Genomic DNA, 22945 nt, shown 5'->3' with positions numbered 1-22945 from the left:
ACCCTCTAATTAAATTTTTGTTGAGATTTAATTTTTTAAGTCAAGCTAATAATTAATTTATCATTTAATTATTCTATCGGGTGATTTTGGTCTAATTTGATTTCTCAGTGAGTTTTTTGTAATTTTAATAGCAATAAACTTTGCATGAATTAATTGATTGTTTAAAAATTAATATTTAATTATTATTTATATTGGCCTTGTTGTTAGTAGTTAATTCAGCAAACCAAAATTTGAGGATGTGTTTTTGCAGAGGAAGCCCAAGTTGCTGGTCAAAATCCGACACAAAATTAATGAATACAGAAGGAGAAAAAAAGACAGGAAACGACGTCGTTGGATGGCACAGTAGCGTGTGCAGTTTTTCTCTGCACCGCAGGGGATCTGAACCCAATTTGGAGCGTAATAGCCCATCTATTTGATCTATGGAACAATGGGCTCATGTAGACAACATGGAACGAGCTGTTATATCTTATACTCTGGATTGAAACATGGCAGCTCTCGACTCTTCTAACGTCGGCAGGACTTGAGAATTGCATCGACATGGAGATTTGGATTAAGGTCGGAGGGACTTCTTGGGATATTTATGTTAGAATAGTGTTCAGAAAGTCAACTTGTGGTTTGAGTTTTATTGATTTTTATATTAAAAAAAATTATTTTAACAATATTTGATTTATTTATCCAATTATGATATTTATTTTATTTGTATACTCATGTGCATAGATAAAGTACTTGAATAGACAAAAGATACCACGAGCTCTGACTCTGAAAATAAGATTATGAAACTCATTAAGAAGTGTGCTGTATATTCTAAAGATGTTCTAATCGATTCAACCGTCTAAAATAAAGATAAAGATTGATCGAGTTTGAGACTAGTATATGTTATGTAAACGTCATGTTTCATTGGTAAGAGTATGAAGACGTTCATTCATACAGATGAATGATCATTTGATGATGCACAGAACAATCTTCAATCGGACTTTCCAAGTGGTTAACGCTTATCGAGTTGAATAGTCTGTATTTATGGTTGTACACTATTAGTCTTTTAACCCGGGATAACATGGAGGCTATGTGTACTAGCATTGCCCTTTGATCTGTTTATCGAGTCCATTGAGAGTCATCAGGTGGCGATGTTGGGTGTAGTTTTGGAGAGTCAATGCATTATAGTCGGGGTGTTGTTGCTCATCGATATCCTATATGCTATGATGAGTTGATAGTGTACTGGATATCTGGTCAAAGTAAAACATGTGTATTTTGAAAAGATGTTTCCTCAATTGCACATAATATGTCACTATTGTTATTAAAAGATATATCATATCGTTATCGAATTCATTTGCAACTCTCTATATACCAATGATTACATATTCGATCGGGATATATGAGTTAAGGGACCATACAATATACTAACCATAACTTAATGTTCTTGCAGACAGTATCAATGACACCTAAGAGATCATGAGATTATGCTAGTAGACGCTCTTACCATGATCCGATACGTGTAATCATACTTGAGTTCCGACGTTCTTGATCAAAGGGTTGATGAAAAGAATAAGACTAATTAGGGTAATCCCAAATAAGAATAAATGTTATTTTGAATCACATAAAGTTATGAACTCAAGACTAGCTGTATCACTGAACCATTGAGGATCACACAAGTATTGTATTATGTGTTCTCGTTGAGATAATCGAATTCAAGAATCTGAATTCGGAAAATGTAGTTTGACAGATATCAAGCAAATTGTTTATAAAAGAATTTATAAGTATATTTCATTATTGGAAGTTATGAAAGTTAGTTTAAATACAAATCAAGTGAGTAGAATGATGTATGTTTTATTGAAAGAGTTCACAAAACTGACATCTGTCAAAAATGGATCAGTGAAAAATTTTGATCTTTGAAATTTTTAATTTTCATTATACGAACAAGAGTTATATCATCGATACATTGACGTTGTTTGATCGTCGATCGGTGTTATAATAAGTTCACAAATATTTATTTGTAAATGTAGAATATACGAATTAAATAATAAATTAGTACAAGATTCTGATCGTGACATGGTTAGACAATTAAAAAAGAATGAAGATCCGTTTGTAGGGATTAACAACAAGGATTACCTCCGCTTAAAATCGAGAATAGTTTGAGCCGACGTTTTATATGTAAAGATAAACTACTTTAAAACACTATATGAATTGTTTAAATCTGAACGTCAAAACAAAAATTTATAAACTTCCACTATTTATGAGTGCGAGAAAACAATACTCTAACAATGTCGAAGCCCATAGAGCCTGGAGCTACCCAGCTAACGAACATGTGTTTGGATTGGGGTGACCGCTACTGTATAAGTCTGAACCCCCAACTGCACCTTCTGGGTGGACGGACTTCAGCCCTTGAGAGTGGTTTTATCTAATTGTATTAGTCATCAATGCCCTTGTTGGCTTCTGAAAGACCGGGGTTCGTTACTCTCGGCAGCAGGGTTGTTTTGGGCTCAGGAAACGCTTCATACACGGCCATTTTCACGGTGTTCCTGCGAAAGATTTGGAATCTAAGGGAAGTGACGAGCAGTTGAAAAAAGACTATATCCTGTATCGGAGAATGGTTTGAGCACCAAGCTTAAGAATAGCTGAATAGGTGCCGGATTCTTATGAATAGAAACTGACTTGAAATAGAACGAAATTTTTATAGTCTTTGCACCTGCATTATTTTGTTTTTCTTATACATGTAGAACAGCTCAAGTAAGAAATGTTGTATTACAATTTCAACAATTGTCACTGTTCAAACATTGGACGACACTTGACAAGTTGAAAACTTGATGATTTGATGGCACAAAAAAAAAAATAAAAAATTAGATGCTGAAATTGACACACGAGTTTACAAATGAGCCGGAATGATTAAAAAACCTCAACTCTTGTATTTTTATACAACAAACATGCTGCATTAGCAAAGTGCTAATTCGCAGTCTAGCAGACGGACAAGTATTTCCTCACAACTTGGTCGTAAATGCGGTTCTGCCCAACAATCTGAGAGATAGAAAGACGTTCGTTATCAGATATTATGTTCGAGTGTCCTGACCGAAAAGAGAACAAGTGAAGTTTTTGTAGGTCTTCAAGATAAATAGGTACCTGCAATTAGCCTGCCCAGGGGCCCTTCAGGTATCTCCAATCTTGATCCCTCATGTGCAACTGCATAAACAACCTGAAGAGGGAATGAGCTATGTTGAGATCCCAGGCAAACATCGACAAATAGATGAGACTGGTAAGGGCAAGAAAAAATGAAAGGAAATTCCAGCGTACCCGCTCGGGTGGAATTCGATCCCAAGGTCTATTAAGAGTGCATAGTTCCCACATTATCATTCCGAGGCTAAAAATGTCGCATTTCTCTGTGAAGGGTTCATTCCGAATAAGTTCAGGAGCCATCCACTCCGGTGTCCCAGACGATGAGGAGTCTTTCATGGGAGCATCAGTCATGACCTTTGAGAGCCCAAAGTCGCAGATCTTAACCGTCCAGTGCTTGTTCACTAGGCAGTTGGCACTTTTAAGATCACGGTGGATTATCTTCATGCGATGTATGCACATCATCCCTCTGAATGGCAACAGTAGGCAAGAAGAAAATGAGACTGCAGTCGAAATTTATTTAATACTTCAATAAGAAAAATGAAAAAGGGATAGGATTACTAGATGGGTCCTTGCTTCCCTCCCCCCAATTCAATTCCTCAGTTCATCCTTGACTACATCTTCCTCTTCCACTCCCCAAAATTCAGATTGTAGTAATAAAGAAATTCTGTACACCTTCACATCTACCTGACAATGCGATAACTCGATTGCCATGCCTGAGAACTTAATGTTTGTCTAATGAGCCAAATACCATCTAGAGAATATTTCCAAAACAAAAAAATAACACGTCAAAGAATCACCAGCTTTGGTAGCTTTACTAACCCATCATGTCAGTAAGACAGCCGAGTTAGCAGCAATCTGTCAGACTAATTTCACTGCAGTACTTAAAGTTCATGGAACGCTTTAATTCTAAAGGCTAATTCTGCATGGTAAGAAAGGCAGGACAAGAACTAAGCTAAAAGAAACAGTATTAGACCTCAGTCAGAGTAAGATCAAAGTAAAGCATTAGCCATAAAAGATGTTTGATACCCACACAGGTAAGAATCTATTAGACTAGTTAACTGTAATTGAGTTTGAACTTTAATTCTAACAATAGATAAGCTCCCAGATCCTTAGCACAGAGCATACAGCTTCAGTTAAACAACCATATGAATGACTTAATTAAGAACAACAATCTTTCAACCAATCAAATTAGGCATGCATCAAAGAGTTTAAGTAACCTGCATATGTCGCGCAGCATCTTGATTCTCCTCCGCCAGCTCAATTTCTTCTTCTGACCGCTTAGGTGAATCAAATAGTATAGTGATCCCATCTCCATGTATTCAGTGACCATAGACAACCGTGGAGGTTTTGTGCATGCACCAATAAATAATATGACTGCACCAAAAACATCCTGTTATACTATAAACCTAAATCTCAAGATATAGTAAACTCAACTTTTCATATATACGCCATATGTTTGAATAGACAACAACTATATGTTTTCATCAAGCTGTTGATTCCACATTCACCACACTGTGGTCACCAAAGCTGAACACTTTTTGGAGAGACTAATATGATTTGGGAGAACCTTATACTAGGGATCACTGTTGACAAAGATTCATTTTTTTCATATAAAGGCTTACAGTTCAATTTTTACGTTAATTTCAAAATACCTTGAGTAAGTCTTATATGCCTACTTGAACAGTCTACTCATGAGAAGTCCTAAATATTAGCATCATCACCTCTTTGACACAATATAACACATGCAACATGCTTTTCTTTCTTGATTTATAGCCATAATCACATTCTGTGCATCCTATTCGATGTATTTCCTCTAAAATCAAGTTGAGATTCAAGTAAAAGTGGCACAGAGAACTGCTAAAAAAAAGTGGGCGAAGAGAAGTACCATTTGGATGCCGAAGGCGACTGCAGCCAAAAAAACAGACAAAAATAGTTGAGTTGCAATGCTGTATCAGAAAAAGAGGGGGAAAAAACAATACCAGCGAAGGAACACATACCATACCTGAGGATGGATATTTCATTGCAAAAATCTTCCATGTTTTCTGCAGTGAGATCTTGCTCCAAAAACACTTTAATAGCAACTTCAGTTCCATTCCAAACGCCACGAAAAACTTCGCCAAAGAACCCTGGAATTGTATCCACATAAGGAAAAACAAGAGCATGCGTATATACTCAGACAAGTAGTATGTTCTTACTAAAGTCTAAATGGCAAAAATTGAAAACTTTTAGTAGGAAACAAAGCATGGCATATCAGGGAGATTTAACCTAGTCATGAATGAGCCAATTCTCACACTCATATCTTCTTTCTCCACGTTGAAAAGGAAACTTATAATTTTCAGGGAAAAACACAAAATTGCAGTGATCAATTAGATAATATTTGTGTTTCAGAAAAAAAATAACTCAACCATACTGTCTAGTTTCAGATTAGAAAATTAGAGGCCTGTCACATTGGGGGTCAAACTCTTTGTTCTGTTGCTAATTTTCAGCTTTATGAATGAATAGCAGTACTGTTATCCAGAATGACAGTGCTCACCGATTCCAACTCGAGTGCCTACAGTTAACTCTGAGAAATCAATATTCCACTCTTCAAATGGTAGCAGAGGCTTATTCTGGAAGACAGGTAAATCCAGAACTCTGTTCCAGGTTGAAACCATTTCTTCATTTACCCTATCAGTTGCACTCCTTTCTGAAGTATGACTAGTAAACTCATGCGGAGATGAAGGTAATGACATTGCCTTATGAGAACTGAGCTGTCTCAGAGGAGCATATAAGGAAGACCCTCTCTCAGACACTTTGCCACGATCATCAAGGCAGATGTCTGTAACCTGGAGATTGTATAAAACCATTGAAACACAAACCAAGGTTTCGAACATGAAACGTTGATTACAGATGCAATGAAAAATGAGAAAGATTAGCTTGCATTTAGATTGCCCAAAAATAGATTACCAGACCCTACCACAGGGACAAGAAACAAATATGTAAAACAAATAAGAGTATAATACTCAACAACTAAATGCAAGTTCCAATTTTTAATCTTGTCTGTTGAGTCGTACAATCAAAATGAATGCCTATACTTCACGGAATTATAAAACAAGCGGGTGATTGATATAGGAAAATATAAGTTCTTATTGGATAATCCCATTAAAAAAAGTAAAATCGGCCTTTCCGTTGCACTAGATCTTTTTCATCAGAAAAAGAAAACAGTGTAGGAGTTGATCTATATGTGAGGAATCCATCTCCAGCCAATCCCATGTATTTTTCAAAATAATAAATCTACATAAAAAAAAAGAAATGAAAATAAATTGAAAGGCTGCTGAAAAGAGAAAATCAGGTATGTTTGTTTATGTTTCTGGGAAATATTTTTAACTTCGTGGAAACAAGCAAATCCACCTAAATTGTTTTATTATTCTTTTTCCAAAATACATTTTCAACCAACTTTTATGTACTCCTAGATAATCATTGCTTTATATTCATCTTTTAATGACTCCCATAAACAATTCTATTATCATATCATATTCTAAGACACGATTAAGTTTTCTAAATTTTAAAATAATCACTTAATAATCATGAAACTATATAATCCAACACACTGACAAAAATGCCTCCTCCTGAAAGCATACCCAAACCATCGCATTTCCCAATTCATTTCCTAAAAATACATTTCAGAGAATGTTTTTCAAAAATATATTTTTCAGATCAGCAATAACATAATTAAGTGTACCATAGTGAGAGCTGAAAATCTCATCTTCAAAAACACGACAATGAAGAAAAATATGGAAGCAACGTATATGAATTAGTGATGAAAATTTATGACAATCACTTATTTATAGAGACATTAAGACCCTGGTTCATTTTGGGAAAAATAAAACTAACACCAAAAACGGACTATAACATGATCACAAACTTGGTCCCAAGTTTAGCAGAAAATTACTAATTTCAAAGAAGCCAAGTAATCCAAACTAGGATCTAGTACTATTTGTGTTCTAAAACTGAGTAGTCACGCAATCAGCTACAGAAGCTATGCATAAAGAAAAATGTCCTAAAGACATATTTACCCATAAACTTTATCACAAACCATGTAGCAAGATGCAGATAGAAACAACTATTCAGGTTGAGAGAGTATACATCTTTTGATTGACTTTCGTTATGTTGGTCATTGGAATCCAATGAACATGAGGTACTTTCACCTCCTTCCCTCAAAAGACGATTTTGCTTCAGTGATTCATTCATTGCTCGCACAGCCCTAAAGTCATTAGCAAGATAATTAGGTAACAAGAGAGAACGGAACAGAATAAGCTGATTGAATAGATTAAACAGGCTTTAACTATCTCTATACTTCTTTGCATCAATAAAGGGTGACTTGCAGGAGAACATAACAAAATTAAAACTAGCGCTCCTCTTTTTAAAAATTTGAACCATACTTCTAATAATGGCCAAATTGCTCAAGTAATTTATCAGACAAGCTTTTCACATAATAGAGACATTTAATATTAAAAAGGTAGCTTAAATTTATGAAAGAATATTAACCTTACGATGTCATCGCCAATTTCTGGGGTCATGCTTATGCTTCTTCTTCTTATCCTACGCGTCTCTAACATTGAAGCGCCTTCTGACCTACAGGAACATTACACATAAAGATCAAAAACTTCAAATGAAAAACAATTTCTGTGAGAACCCAAATTTTTGGACATGCAATTAATTAAATATAGACATGTATAAGACTTTATTTTCGATTTATAATAAATTCGAAAATATTAAATAATACATGATATTGAAAATTCTAAGCCAATAAATACATGAAATTCAAAATTCAGTACAAATCATGTATTAATTTCGAAATAAGGCTGGATATCAATCAAATTGGAAGGAAATATTACATACAAGGCAGCTTTTCTCAGCAAGGAAGCATATCAATATTTGTGGAAGGAGCATCTCCAAATTTTGGAAGGAAAATCAATCGGTTTATGGTAGGATTCTTACCCAGCACCTATAAATACCCCCTTAAGCCTTTGAAATTTTCACCCCTCATTCTAGCAAGCAATTTTCGAAATTGCTCTCACAAGTGCTCCCAAGAATTTTCGAAAGTCAACAAAATTCTTTCAAAGTTCAGAAATTCGTTTCTCTCGTTCGAGTGCTCGGAATCCGATCTCCACCGTTCAGAATATGCTTCCATATGTTTTGAATAACATATCCAAATTTCAACAAAATCCAACGGTTAGTTTTTCGTTTATAGCCTTTGAAAGAAAACTGCTCAGATCTACGGTTTTTCTGTATGAACAGGCCTAAACGATTTCCAAACCCGATCTTCACCGTTCATAATATATTTAACGTACTTGTGAACGTACTGTAAAATTTTGAGTCCGATCCAACGGTGAAATAAGGCGCAGTGAATTTTTCAAAGAAGGCTGATTTTCCCGTAGATGTGCTGCTGCGTCCTCGAGGGGTTGGTTGCATGATTCTTCTATAGTTTCAGAGTTCTTCACGTTTTCTTCCAGTCTAAGGTAAGTGGGCTTGTTTTAAAGATTAAACTTTCGTTTATGCATATTTATTTCGTTTTTTGAAAAATACGGTCGAGTACGTTCTTCTTCTACTCCGTTCTTGTGTTGGTTGTCATACGGTTTTGGGCACTGTGAGGATTCGACTGTATATGGGTGGGAATCCGAACCATGACGTACCCTTACGCGGTGGGGGACATAACCGCTATACGGCCTCGCCCCCTTAGAGGAGTAAAAATTAGGGACTGATATCAGTAAACCATAGAAAGTGGATGAATCTCAGTGCTGGTAAATGTTATGCATGTGATATGAATGATGTTATGTAAGTGCAAGTCATGTGATTTTCGAAATTATGCATGTTGTTATATTGTGCTCGAACGGCCCCCACTTGCTGAGTGACGACCATATCACTCACCCCTTACTTTACTCTCCCCAGATAAATCAGAAAAGAAAATCGAGGAGGATGAGCAAGACCAGTTTTGGGGCTGATAATAAGATGATTCAAGAAGTTTATTTTAGTTTTGGCTTAGTAAGTTGTAAAAGCTTCCGCATATTATTTTTATCATTTTAAGAATCTACGTTGTAAAGACAATCTTTTGATTGATTATGAGTAATAAACTGGTTTTTGGTTTATACTGTACTACGAGGCTTGTTGTTTTCAATTGTGTGGTTGTAAAACAACGCCGGTGTCAACTAACCCCGGTCTCGGGCCGTGACATTTAAGTGGTATCAGAGCCGCCAGGTTCATAATCCAGTTGGGAAGAAAAATTTGTCAGGTTATGGCAAAAGGCTGATGCAGTCCCTTTCGGAACTCCCAACAAGTATTATTCACAACTTTGATGTGAGGTGGTCCGAAAACAAGAAAATCTTTCGTTTAGACCTCCGAAATCGCTTTTTTTGCTATTTTAGGAAAGTTTCGTAGAATTCCTAACTTTTCATAGGAAACTCAGAATTTAATTCCGTCGGCTGTTCTAGAATCCTCTCGACGTATTCTTTCTATCCATGGGTCAATGTCCAAACTTTCTACTTTTGGAAACTTTCTCGAAAATCTCGTTCAACGTGTTTCTTGAACTACTTGTCGATTTTTTTTGAAATTTTATTATGAGGACAATTAATATTTGTATTTATTTTGGGAATATATCTATCAGAGATAAGTTGACTTAAGCTTCTGATTTAAGAAAAAAAATTGACTCGAGGATGATAAGTTATTTATGAAAACTAATATGAGAAAAGTTGATATAAGGATCATATCATAAGTTTTGGGTACTGTACTATAGAAGTTGATTTTGTGTCGATAGTTAATTGTGTGATCAATATGTTTGGGTTATTAAGAATATTAAGCGCTAACTTTAAATATGTAGAACATTGGAATATCTTGTGAAAAAATATCATCAGGTTAAGGAATTTATATTATTTTGGGATAACAAGTAGGCTACGACCTTACGTAAAAAAAAAAGTAAGTTATGAGATATTGATGGGTATCAAGGAAAGTATAGTACAATAAGTTTTGACTTTTATGGTACTAAGAATGATTCAAAGAGAAGGACATTCAATGAACTCCTTTGTTTTAGAGCGTGATAGGCTCGTGATCTTGATGAAAATAAGATTTAGTAAAAGAATAATTATTTGAGGTAACGACTAGGTTATAATTTTCGGGATTTAAGTCAATAAGCTATAGATCAATACTGAGTTAAGTTTCAATATTCTATATGAGTTTTAAGTTTTGAGATAATAATTGGGGTAATTTCAAATAAGATAAAATTAGTATCAATTCCCATATATTCAGTGCCGACTTAATTCAACTCACTTCGGTAGATTTCGACGCCATCCTAAGGATGAACTGATTAGCTAAGAGTCGTGCGATAGTAGATGGCCAGAGTAAAAATGTCAAACTCTGAACCCCAAACCAAGAAGAAATCAGATATCATGGCGATGCCAAGGTACAGAAATGCATTTTTCTGTTACCCAGAATTGGAAAGCCATAATATCGGGAGAAGAAGTTTACCTAGCAATGGTGAACAAAGTGCAAGAAGGAGATAAGCTGAAATTGGAAGATATTCAAGTAATACGAAAATTTTCAGACGTTTTTCCAGAAAGGCTTCTTGGAATGTTCTCGGACTAAGAAGTAGAGTTCGAGATAAATTTGGTACCAGTGATGCATTAATCTCCAATAAACTGTACCGAATGGCTCCAGATGAACTCAAGGAGCTAAAATAATAACTCCAATAGTTTTTAGACAAAAAAAAATGGATTAGGCCAAATGCATCTCTTTGGGGAGCCCCGGTCCTATTTGTAAAGAAGAATTATTAAAGTATGAGATTGTGTATAGATTATAAAGAACTCTATAAGATCACAATCAAGATAAATATATTCTTCCAATAATAGACGGTCTTTTCGATCAACTTAAATGAGCTACAGTCTTCTCCAAACTCGACCTGAGGTCAAGCTATAATCAGCTAAATGTCAGAGCAGAAGACACCCCAATGTCAGCATTCAAAATAAGGTCATCAGTGGAACTAAGAAAGTAGAGGCAATTCTAGATTATCCGAATCATAAGAATGCAACCAAAATTAGAAGCTTCTTTGGATTACTAGGCTATTAGCTGAAATTTGTCGAGGGCTTCTCTTCAGTAGTCGTATCACCAATGAGACTCGCACAAAAGAACTATGAATTCAACTGAAGATAAAGATGTGAAAGAGCTTTCAAACATTAAAGGAGAAGCTAGCATCTACACCAATGTTGGTATTATCTACTGAGGACAAGGATTTTACCATTTATAGCGAAGTATCAAAGGAAGATCTCAGAGGCGTACTCATGAAAGACAGGCTAGTCAACTAAAGCCGCATGAGCAAAACTACCCTACTCACGATCTCTAGTTGGCAGCAGTGATTTTGTTTTGAAAATTTGGAGACACTATCTCTACGGTGCCAAGTGTGAAATATTCACTCATTGGCCACAAAGTCTCGAATATTTGTTCATTCAAAAAGAATTAAAAATGGGACAAGGACGGTGGATAAAGTTACTCAAAGAATGTGACTTGACAATAAGCTACCACGCCAGCAAGGCAAATAAGGTAGCCAATACTTTGAGTCAAACATGGGTAAGATAACCCTAGCATCACTCTCTGTGCAATCATGTCTTCTAGAAGCAGTCAAGCTAAATCAGAGTCGAGACATGACACTAGAGAAGTTCAAAGAACAAGCCAAGGAAATAAAGTCGTCAGATTTTCAAGTGGGCCCAGACATAATCTTGGGGATGAGAGGACGATTGTGTGAGCCAGACATCGACAATCTTCGATAAGAAGTGATGTTAGAGGCGCATAAGTCAACATTCCAGATCTATACCATCAGTACAAAGATGTATAGAGATTTGAAAAAAAAAGTTTCTGGCAAAACAGAATAAAAATAGATGTCGCCGAGTTTATATTTAAGTGACAAGTATGCCAACAAGTGAAAGTCGATCATCAGCGACATGGAGAATTACTGCAACAGTTAGAATTCCAGAATGGAAATGAGAACATATTTCCATGGATTTCGTAGTAGAATTTCCAAAGTCAATACAGAGTCAAGACGTGATATGGATAATCGTAGATAGACTCACAAAATCTACGTACTTTCCACTTGTTCGAAGGAATTATAATATTGACAAGTTGACTACTCTATACTTGGATAACATTATGCGGCTACATGGAGTGCCAACAATCATAATGTCGGATAGATATCCAAGATTTGTGTCACGTTTGTGGTAGAGCTTTCAAGAAGCCATGAGAACAAAAGTCACTCTTAATACGGCTTATCGCCCTTTAAAATGATGGTCAAACAGAGAGAATGATTCAAATCCTAGAGGGTTTGATAAGGGCATGTGTCATAGACTTCAGTAGTAATTGAAGTGAACATATACCCCTGATAGAATTCGCCTACAATAACAATTATCACGTCAATATTGGGATGACTCCATTTGAAGCCTTTACGGACGGAAGTGTCGATCACCACTGTACTGGGACAAAATAAAGGAGACATCCATGACATGCCAGAACTATTCCAAGCGACAATGGAAAAATTGGCCATTATTCAAAGACATACTCAAGGCTGCATAGGACCAGCAAAAGAGTTAGTCTGATCTTAAAAGAAGACAAGTGGAATTCATAGTGAGTGAAAAGGCTTATATAAAGGTCTCATCAATGCAAGGAATCCTTAGATTTAGTAAAGCTGTAAAAGTGAATCCTCGATACGTAGGACCATTCAAAATTCTGGATAGATTGGCACGTTGGCTTACAGAATAGCATTGCCATCAGATATGTCTAGAATCCATAATGTATTTCAGAAGTCCAAACTAAGGAAAGACACCTCGAGCCCAGGCCATGTTATGGAAATTGAACCGCTCATGATCAAAGGTAACATGGGGAAAGAGCTGAAATATGAAGATGTCTCTATTTATATTGTGGATAAAAAGACCAAGTACCGAGATGATGTATCATTCCCTATGTCAAGGTGCAATGGTCAAACACACAGAATGAGAAAACTACTTCGGAGTTTGAAAAGAAAATGTGCAAGCAATATCCCTACCATTTAGAAAGTCAAGCCGACTCAAGTTTCGAGGACGAAACTTCTAATAAGGAGGGAGGGATGTGAGAACCCAAATTTTTGGACATGCAATTAATTAAATATAGACATGTATAAGACTTTATTTTCGATTTATAATAAATTCGAAAATATTAAATAATACATGATATTGAAAATTCCAAGCCAATAAATAAATGAAATTCAAAATTCAGTACAAATCATGTATTAATTTCGAAATAAGGCTGGATATCAATCAAATTGGAAGGAAATATTACATACAAGGCAGCTTTTCTCAGCAAGGAAGCATATCAATATTTGTGGAAGGAGCATCTCCAAATTTTGGAAGGAAAATCAATCGGTTTATGGTAGGATTCTTACCCAGCACCTATAAATACCCCCTTAAGCCTTTGAAATTTTCACCCCTCATTCTAGCAAGCAATTTTCGAAATTGCTCTCACAAGTGCTCCCAAGAATTTTCGAAATTTTCTCCCAAAAATTCTGCACGAGTCATCAAAATTCTTTCAAAGTTCAGAAATTCGTTTCTCTCGTTCGGGTGCTCGGAATCCGATCTCCACCGTTCAGAATATGCTTCCATATGTTTTGAATAACATATCCAAATTTCAACAAAATCCAACGGTTAGTTTTTCGTTTATAGCCTTTGAAAGAAAACTGCTCAGATTTTAGGCGGGAATTCAGCATACCTACGGTTTTTTTGTATGAACAGGCCTAAACAACTTCCAAACCCGATCTTCACCGTTCATAATATATTTAACGTACTGTAAAATTTTGAGTCCGATCCAACGGTGAAATAAGGTGCAATGAATTTTTCAAAGACGGCTGATTTTCCCGTAGATGTGCTGCTGCGTCCTCGAGGGGTTGGTTGCATGATTCTTCTATAGTTTCAGAGTTCTTCACGTTTTCTTCCAGTCTAAGGTAAGTGGGCTTGTTTTAAAGATTAAACTTTCGTTTATGCATATTTATTTCGTTTTTTGAAAATACGGTCGAGTACGTTCTTCTTCTACTCCGTTCTTGTGTTGGTTGTCATACGGTTTTGGGCACTGTGATGATTCGACTGTATATGGGTGGGAATCCCAACCATGACGTACCCTTACGCGGTGGGGGACATAACCGCTATACGGCCTCGCCCCCTTAGAGGAGTAAAAATTAGGGACTGATATCAGTAAACCATAGAAAGTGGATGAATCTCAGTGCTGGTAAATGTTATGCATGTGATATGATGATGTTATGTAAGTGCAAGTCATGTGATTTTCGAAATTATGCATGTTGTTATATTGTGCTCGAACGGCCCCCACTTGCTGAGTGACGATCATATCACTCACCCCTTACTTTACTCTCCCCAGATAAATCAGAAAAGAAAATCGAGTAGGATGAGCAAGACCAGTTTTGGGGCTGATAATAAGATGATTCAAGAAGTTTATTTTAGTTTTGGCTTAGTAAGTTGTAAAAGCTTCCGCATATTATTTTTATCATTTTAAGAATCTACGTTGTAAAGACAATCTGTTGATTGATTATGAGTAATAAACTGGTTTTTGGTTTATACTGTACTACGAGGCTTGTTGTTTTCAATTGTGTGGTTGTAAAACAACGCCGGTGTCAACTAACCCCGGTCTCGGGGCGTGACAATTTCTCCCTTCGACCCAATTATATAGGTTTCATTTCTATTTTCGGTTGTCCCAAATATATATTTCAGTTTCAATATCTAGTAACATTTTTTCTTATTTTTTACTAGTACACCCCTATCAATTAAGTATTGGAAACGTGCAATTATTTTTTGAATGAATTAAATAAAGATAAAATAGGAAGCTTGTTTGTAGCATTTGTTTTTCTAATTATTTTCTTAATCTGCGTAGAAAAGCAAACAAGCCTATATATTTGGGTTGAAGAGAGTGAAAGATAAACTCGTATTCGGGAATTCAAAAATTGAACAATCTTGGATTAAAAACTTAAGTAAAGTGTTGAATAAGGAATTCCGCACAGCGAATTTTCCTAAATTTGGTTTAGTCATTCAAAACAAGTCGAAAAGGTAGAACCAGTCAACCTAAAATAACATTCAATCAGAAATCTTCCGCGCATAACAACCTACTTAATGTAAAGATTCCGCGCCTTTCCAAAATGAAAATTTAGATGTTGCTACCAACAAATTTATATGAGTAGTATACAACAATCAACAAATAGTACAAGTTACCAAAAATTCTTTAAAACACTTTCATAATTTTTTTTATCCAAAGAATCCACTTAGATTCCATTTAACTTATAAACGCTTTATCAAATGTTACCACACTACATAAAACAAAGTTAAAATTATATAGTTCTTTCCTATATTGTCCTAACTTAATTGTTAAAAAAACTATGAAAATATTTTACTTTCTGACACATACATCTATTCCATAATTGTAATACATTAATTAATTAAATATGATTTTTTTTCTTTAACATGTTTTTTAGTGTACATATCTGCACAAGCGAAATTTTATTTTTCTTACACTTAAAAAATCAACTGATATAAATTCAAATTAACTAAAAAATATTTAGTTAAAAATTTTATACATGAAATTGATAAATTAAAGTTTACCACGAAAACAATAAAAATGATAATTCCTTTTTTGTCAAACATTTATACAAATATAGGAAACTGTTAAATTTTCAACATTTTCTTTTTGATATTCGGGGAGGGGATTTACAGCTTGAAGTCGAGATTGTCCAAAATTAAGACACTGTTAAGTGCCACCAGTCATCATTAATTATTTAAAAATATATTTGAATTAGTTAGCTTGTGCTAGAATTTAATTGTTTCAAATCACGTAATGAAGGACGTTTAGGACAAAATTCATTATTTTGATATTTGGGCTTTCAGTAAGAAAAATGGAAGAAATAGTTTTAAAATAGAATTCACGGGTGTTCTTTTGATATGAAAACTTTGTTGATGATTTTTTAAAAAAATTTATTCATTTAAATAGTTTAAACCACTGTTTGCTTAATACCGTTTCCATATTAATGGACATAAAATATGAAAATAAATGCATGTCAGCTAAAAATGAAAATAATAATAATAATAATAAGTACCTCGACGCAGTGATGTCATCTGAGTAGTCTCTAAACGATTTGTTATCTCCACCAAGCATCGATCGGCCCCGTGATGGAAGTGAAGGATGCTCTGGGCTGGAAACTTGAAACATTATAGAAGCGTACACCAATTGTGATATTCAACTTTAGTTCGTGGAGAATTGTTTGAAAAAAATTATAAGAATAGAAAAAATAAACTTTTACCATATTGATAGAGTATACAAAGGCATGCAAGCGCACTTTGTCAGGTAAATTCCGAACAATACGAATATCATATATTTGTAATTGTTTTGTAGCCAAAAATTTATGAAAAAATATTATTCTTAAATATAGTAAAACTGTGGACTTGTTGCACCAGGAATATAAGACAATGATACTACCCATTTTGGTCTACAATCACATTAACTCATGGTTGCCCATGGAACATTACTCACAAAACTCCTCACCTCTAACAGTGGAGTATATGGCTCCCCAAATCTTGAACCTAAGACCTCGGATAAGTAGTTGGATTAAAGAGATTTGGTATCAATTGAGTTCTACTACGAGGGATGTGATTGCAGGCCCAAAAGAGCTAGTGTCACGAGTTTTACAATAAAAGGCACTCAATTGATATTAAATCTCTTTACCCACAAAACTCCCCATTCATGACAATGGAGTACATGTCTTCCAAAGTCTCAAACTCAATACCTCATCCAGGCCATAAGTATTTGGATTAAATAGATTCAGTACCAATTGAGCTACTATCATGAGGGATGTGATTACAGCCCAAAAAAGATAGTGTCATGGGCCTTACAAGGAAACAAAAATATGATCAAATTTTATCATTAACAAAAAACATGTGTCAAGGGACACATGATCATTGACTCTTGCAAGCTGAAAATATTAATGGAAAAAAACAGACAAGAGTATCTAGGTAACATCTTTCAGAGCTATAAAAGTTTAGAAGAAGAAAGTTCAGAATTAGATTATGTAGTGGGCGATGTGACAAAATTCATGAGTTTCCAAAAACACAAACCTTGAACTAGCAGTCCTTTGTTCTGTAGCGACCTTTCTTCGGCTCCTTCGCCAGAATGTAGCAGCAATGTTTGGTTCACTGTGTGACACACTGAGACAATAACATTAATCCAATAAAAACAACTCTCCTGCATCTCAAGAGACAAGAGACATTTTGCATATGAGAAACAGGAACACTTCAAATGCAAAAACAGGAGGAGAAATTGAGCAAGTATAATACCTCAGCTTTCTATCAATTGAGTTTGACCGCAACATGATATTTCTTAATGAGGGTCCTGCTGCATTTGAAGACGACTCTAGTCTACGCTGATAGAGCAGACCGTCATCCTTCTCAGCACTGCATAGGCCAACAAAATTTCAGTATTATTCAAAGAAGATGCCAATCAAATATTGATATATTGTCTTCTCCAAAGATGACTAAAGAAGCCATAATAGATTTTGTAGTATGCAAGTTTAAAAATAAGATTTCCTCCTAACCTTTCAGTGTCAACTTTCTCTGGAACCCCATAGAGAGGGCTGTTTGGTTCCATAGGGGAATCACAAGAATCATTTTCTGCTGAATCACTCTCCCCGGCAGCAGATATATGAGTCATAAAGATAGCCTTGGTTGATCGTGGAATCAGTTGGCCAGGAAACCGCATTAGATCAACAAGCAATTCCACAGAATTCAACACAACTAAGACAGACATATGCCTGTATGAGTCCACACAATCAGAAACTCCTTCGGTGGGTAACCCCTAGCAAGACAAACCCAAGAAAAGTGTATGAGCTAGAGAGAGAAAATTAAAGCTTTCAAAGTTCTTCTTGATGATAAGAAAAACTGGAAAATTGAGAAAAAGAAGTAAAGCATTTCTGGTCAAAATCTAACCACCACAAGCCGGCTTTCAAGTCCTACAGCATCCGCGAGAAATTTAAATAATATTGCTCGAGGTCTGCATGAACCATGCTTTATGTGCCCAAGCATCTGCACCCCGCGATTCTCAGACAAATATGAAGTATCGTCAACAGCAGCTTTCTTGGGACTTAGTTCGGAATTTGGCCTTTTGTAAAAATCAGACACCTAGTAAGGAAATTATATGGGAGCACCACATCATCGTTTTCTATAGTTGTTGAACTCAACATCATTTTTGCTCATCAAAAAAAAATGAAGGACCAAATGTCAATAACATGGCGATGAAAACTGAAATCAACTGAACGTGGACTCGGTAACAATCCACTTTTATAGAGTCAACTGAACGTGGACTCGGTAACAATCCACTATGTACTCCAATCCACTCTTATAGTGTCTTCAATCCCTAAGCCCAATATGTATTGTGTGTGTGACAAGAGCAAGTTACATAACATCATATGATATACTTGAAAGGTAATTTATTCTACAAGCAAAAAAAGACATTGTTTTTTAGCAGCTAACGAAAGGACAAAGATGAATTTCTGGGAAGAGTTGGTCGAACAGATTCACTATATAAAAGGATAGGACAAATAGGGCAGAACCTCAGAGTGGTCATGGTAAACTAAAAAGCCATATCCAAGGACCAAGCATGAGCCTCAATGAAAGGGATATGACTTCAAAGAATTCAGTTTTCAAACAACACAATTTCTTCAACTTTGAAATATATTGTATCTTTACTCAGCACTTCAAACACAAGGGCAAGGACATATAAAAAAAATTCAACAAATTTCTGATGGAGGTGCATGAAATATTTTTAAAGAAGAAGACTATGTACTCACCAAGCCAGCAATCTTTTTTATCATAGCAGCAGGATTTCTGTTTAAACCCTTAACCAGAGACAGGATATACTGCTTTAGCATTGAAAGTTTCTTGTCTTTCTCAACATCCACAAGAATCACCTCAGCTCTCAGTCCCTCATGCTCCAACCCACGAAGCTCCTCCAAGGTAGGTATATCTTCATAAAGTTCCTTGAGCTTTTTCTCCTGTTGATGAAAACATTAATAAAAACAGCCACTGATGTTGGACAGGAAGATGCAAGCAATTCACCAGAAAACATAATGCAAAAGTTGCAGGTGGAAAGCATGTAGACCTCTTCATACTGGTCAAATTATTTCTGGTTATGATAACGAAAGGGAACTTTTCCCAGGTTAAGAGGCAACAAAATTGTGATACTTCAGCTAAACAACAGTAGAAGATATGTGCACACTAGTGCAAGATGTAAATGTCAACATACTTTAAAAAATCCCATCCCCAGCATTGCTCACCAAAAAATTTACTTCTAAACCTACAAGTTATTATGCATTTAAAATGTGTGCTTTTACATGAAAAAAGTGGAAATGGATACATAAACACTGGAAAAATCAAATAAGAAATAGAAAGAAAATGTATAACTATGACACACAATCCGTGCAAAAATCACCTTAAATAAAAAAGAGAACCATGATCACATATGTTATACAAGAATCACCAAATTATGGGGCTTCAACTAACTTTACTTAGTAATAATATATATAATGTTAAAACATAAAACTAATCCGCAAGCTTAAGCTTTTGAGGCAAGTTGTTTCAACATGGTATATGGTGCCAAAAACACCCACAATTTTCTTGAGTTAGTGTTGGATGCCTTTGTCGCCTAATGTCCAACCAACTTGCATGCATATAGCAATAGCATAGGCTTAGGATACTAATTCCAAGCGCATACACGTATGGAGCATATTAAAGAACAAAAATATTGACCATCCCGCCTCCCTCAAAGTCAAGCTTTTGGGACTAACATGTTTCTGCATATATACAGGGAAAAAGTTCAAGTCGAGAGTGCATTCCTGTCTCCTTGATCAGCGTGTTGGAGTCCCACTGATGGCTCATCCATGTGAGGAAAAATAAATTAAAAATCAAAACCCACCCCTACAAGAGATATTTTGTGAATTCATGCTTTTGTAAAATTTGTTTTATATTAAACCAAATTTATCTTGAACAAATTGACTCATTAACATATTCATACCTAGCATGCCTCACGGTACTTCGTACGAAAATATACCCACATGAGAAACTCTGTTTTCAAATCAAAAAAGGAAAACCCATCTAAATATCCAAAAAAATATGAAGTTTCAAAGTTCTTCCATCAAAATGTGATATAATTTGGATATCTCTAGTATATTCAAGGACTAATAAGACCTCTACCCCTTTACAACAGTGTAAGTAGCAACATTTAGCTCAAACAGGTGTTAACTAGCAAGTGAGGAGCATTTATTCATGAATGGAAACTCCTTAAACTAGAAAAAAATATGCATGGAAACCTATGCGATAAGTGTTGGTGCTCACAGGGACAACAGAGTAGAAACCATTTGGGAGGGGTACGGAAAGCATTCCTGTGCTCCACAGGATTTGTGATGCCGTTTTATATGACAATCTATCATAGTTTTCTTTTTCAACTAATTCTTTATCCCTCGTAGTTTCTTTAACGGAGTCCAAAGATACAGATCCAAAATTGTCAACAAAATCCGTAGGCCACCATTCAGTACTGAAAACCCTCTGCCCTGAAGATTCTGCGTCATCTCGTGAATCCTCCATGATAGTATATTCTCAAAGCACAAGACCATTTCAATCTCGCTTTCAACCCATCAAAGAACTAATAGGTGCACCATTGAATAAAGAAACAGTCATTGATGTACAAAATTTCTTCAAGCTACCCTCTGCTGCACTCATACGACCTGAAATTTGAAAGGAGATTTAAATTTGAATGAAAAAGTATGTCGACCACTAAGTCAGTATTAAATCATTTTAGGATCAAAGTCACCAATAAAATTATAGGGAGTAACTATTGCATGACAAGAGAAATACAAATTTCTGGCGTACCCCATGGCGAACCCAGTTACCTGATGCAAAAACGTGGAACTGAATGAAATCTTTAAAACCAAATTTGAAGATTATGGCGCCAAAAAACATCAGCCATCCCCACGCCAGACAAAAAATGTAAAGCCATTAATGAAAGCCTGATTTCATTGAAACCAAGTTTCAAATGAAAATTGAACATGACAAGTTTTGATGTATTTACATCTTGCCTTATGGCGAAAAGATATTAATTGCCACATCTTAGGAAATTGCTCTTTTGAAGAATGCAAGTATTGTGAAATCTTAAGGAAGCAATAGAAGCATTCGATAGTTGTGGTGTGAATGTGAATCTAAAAAAAGGACTCCAAAGTGTCTTCAAATTCAAGAAGCACATGAGGATCGTTATCGTCAGTGCTCTTCCAAAATAAGTATTGGTCTTTGTATTGTGAGTTGGGAATGAGCTTATAAATAATCGCTGGGTAAATTAATTCTTTTTCATTCGTCAACCTTAATTAGTAATCCACGAAGTACTCAACAACAAACATATATCTTGGTATTTACCCATGCCGACAATGTTATTCTTTGGTGCCACTCACAGTGCAAGAGAATGCAACTACTGATATAAGAAACACAATCATAGGCAAAACATATTCAATAGAAAGCATACAACGTAATTACACTAACAACACCACTCGAAATTGCTGTCAATATAGGACTTAAAATCTTTCAGCAAACTTTTTTAGTCAAGCATCACACATAAGCATATGTTTTCAGATGTGCCCTTCAGTTAAATAGGTGATCCATAGAGAAAAAGTAGATCCCAATTCCCAACGTACTAGTGCTGCCAGCTCAATAGTTCCAGCAAATCGCTGTTACAATTGACAAAAAAGGGTCAACGAATACCACCACATGCAACCAATTACAGTCAAACACATTCAGGACTAAATTTGTTTCCGTTCAACTGGAGAAAGTACACATTGAAGTACACAAGTCTACTCCAAGTCATACATCGACCCCCCGAAAAATCAAACTTATCGAGTGACCATAAAACTAAGTAAATGTAGCTGTCGAAGAAACACAAATGAATTCCAACCATGCATCATTTAAATAAATAAATAAAATCACTCGCCAAAATCTCACAAATCGCACATCAGATCTTCAATCACACCAACAACTAGTTCAATATCAACATTCAAATCACTCATCCGCTTTTTCCCCCTATCACGCAATGCTTCAATCACTGCACTTCAGCACAAATCCCGTAATAACAATTCTACAAACAAATCCGCAAAAAAATGGAAGGAAACAAAAAAAAAACAAATTCAAACTAAACACACAGAATTTAAAAACAAAATCTACCTCCTCACATAGCAAAAAGCAAACTGGTGAAGGAATCGTGATCGATAAGCTTACCAGAAGCAGATCTCAGCTCCAGCAGCTGAATCAACTCACATTTGAATCCACAAACAACAAACTCAATCCTCTGGATTAAAAATAAAACAGATTCAGAACTAATGCGAATTTGAAATGCAAATTTTGTAGATACAAACTTGGTATCATGTGATAGAGAATGTAGATGTAAACGAGGTGATTTATACAACGAGAGGAGGAGGCGGGGGATTTATTCTTGTTCGATTATATATATATATATATATGTATGTATGTATGTATGTATGTATGTATAATTAATATTAGTTAGTGGTATTAAAATCTTCTGGAATTAGATTTTCTCTTTTTTTTAAAAAAAATTACAGAAGAAGAAAAGGTGTTGGGTTGATACCTGATATTCTCTTTTTCGGAAAATATATAAGTAAAAGTGCAATATGCGATGCACAATGTACAAAGAAATTTCAACGTATATTCCCTTATATATCCTGTAGATTAAACTTTTTAATAGAGTACGT

General features: G+C 35.4%; 1 protein-coding gene across 7 annotated transcripts; it reads right to left on the bottom strand.

Moving 5' to 3' along the window:
- Positions 1–2725: 2725 nt before the first annotated feature.
- LOC142535955 (putative serine/threonine-protein kinase SIS8) lies at positions 2726–22672 on the bottom strand. Of its 7 annotated transcripts, none has more exons than XM_075641871.1 (17): positions 22401–22672; positions 20532–20920; positions 18989–19192; positions 18129–18320; positions 17738–17997; positions 17481–17597; positions 17262–17351; positions 16247–16342; positions 7633–7719; positions 7231–7348; positions 5639–5930; positions 5108–5231; positions 4991–5010; positions 4323–4479; positions 3283–3571; positions 3112–3184; positions 2726–3009 (listed from the first exon to the last, which is right to left on the bottom strand). In XM_075641871.1, the coding sequence occupies exons 2-17, from the start codon at positions 20778–20780 to the stop codon at positions 2927–2929; spliced, it is 2451 nt and encodes an 816-aa protein (XP_075497986.1). In that variant the 5' UTR covers positions 20781–20920; positions 22401–22672; the 3' UTR covers positions 2726–2926. The 7 variants fall into 7 exon arrangements, with proteins under 7 accessions (XP_075497986.1, XP_075497982.1, XP_075497987.1 ...); XM_075641867.1 differs by having other exon boundaries at positions 22455–22672; XM_075641872.1 differs by having other exon boundaries at positions 17262–17339; positions 22455–22672.
- Positions 22673–22945: the final 273 nt, after the last annotated feature.

This window comes from Primulina tabacum, chromosome 2 (assembly GCF_025594145.1).
Source record: "Primulina tabacum isolate GXHZ01 chromosome 2, ASM2559414v2, whole genome shotgun sequence".
NCBI lineage: Eukaryota > Viridiplantae > Streptophyta > Magnoliopsida > Lamiales > Gesneriaceae > Primulina > Primulina tabacum.
Note: the sequence above shows the minus strand (reverse complement) of the source record. Positions and strands in the feature narration are given on the sequence as shown.

Bases quoted from the DNA above. Each gene is read 5' to 3' on its own strand.
- LOC142535955 (XM_075641871.1), bottom strand. From the start codon at position 20,780: ATGGAGGATTCACGAGATGACGCAGAATCTTCAGGGCAGAGGGTTTTC. The intron at 16,343-17,261 runs GTTTGTGTTTTT...TCAAGTTTCCAG, and splicing joins CAAAGGACTGCTAGTTCAAG to CCCAGAGCATCCTTCACTTC. The intron at 5,011-5,107 runs GTATGGTATGTG...TTTTGGCTGCAG, and splicing joins AATGAAATATCCATCCTCAG to TCGCCTTCGGCATCCAAATG.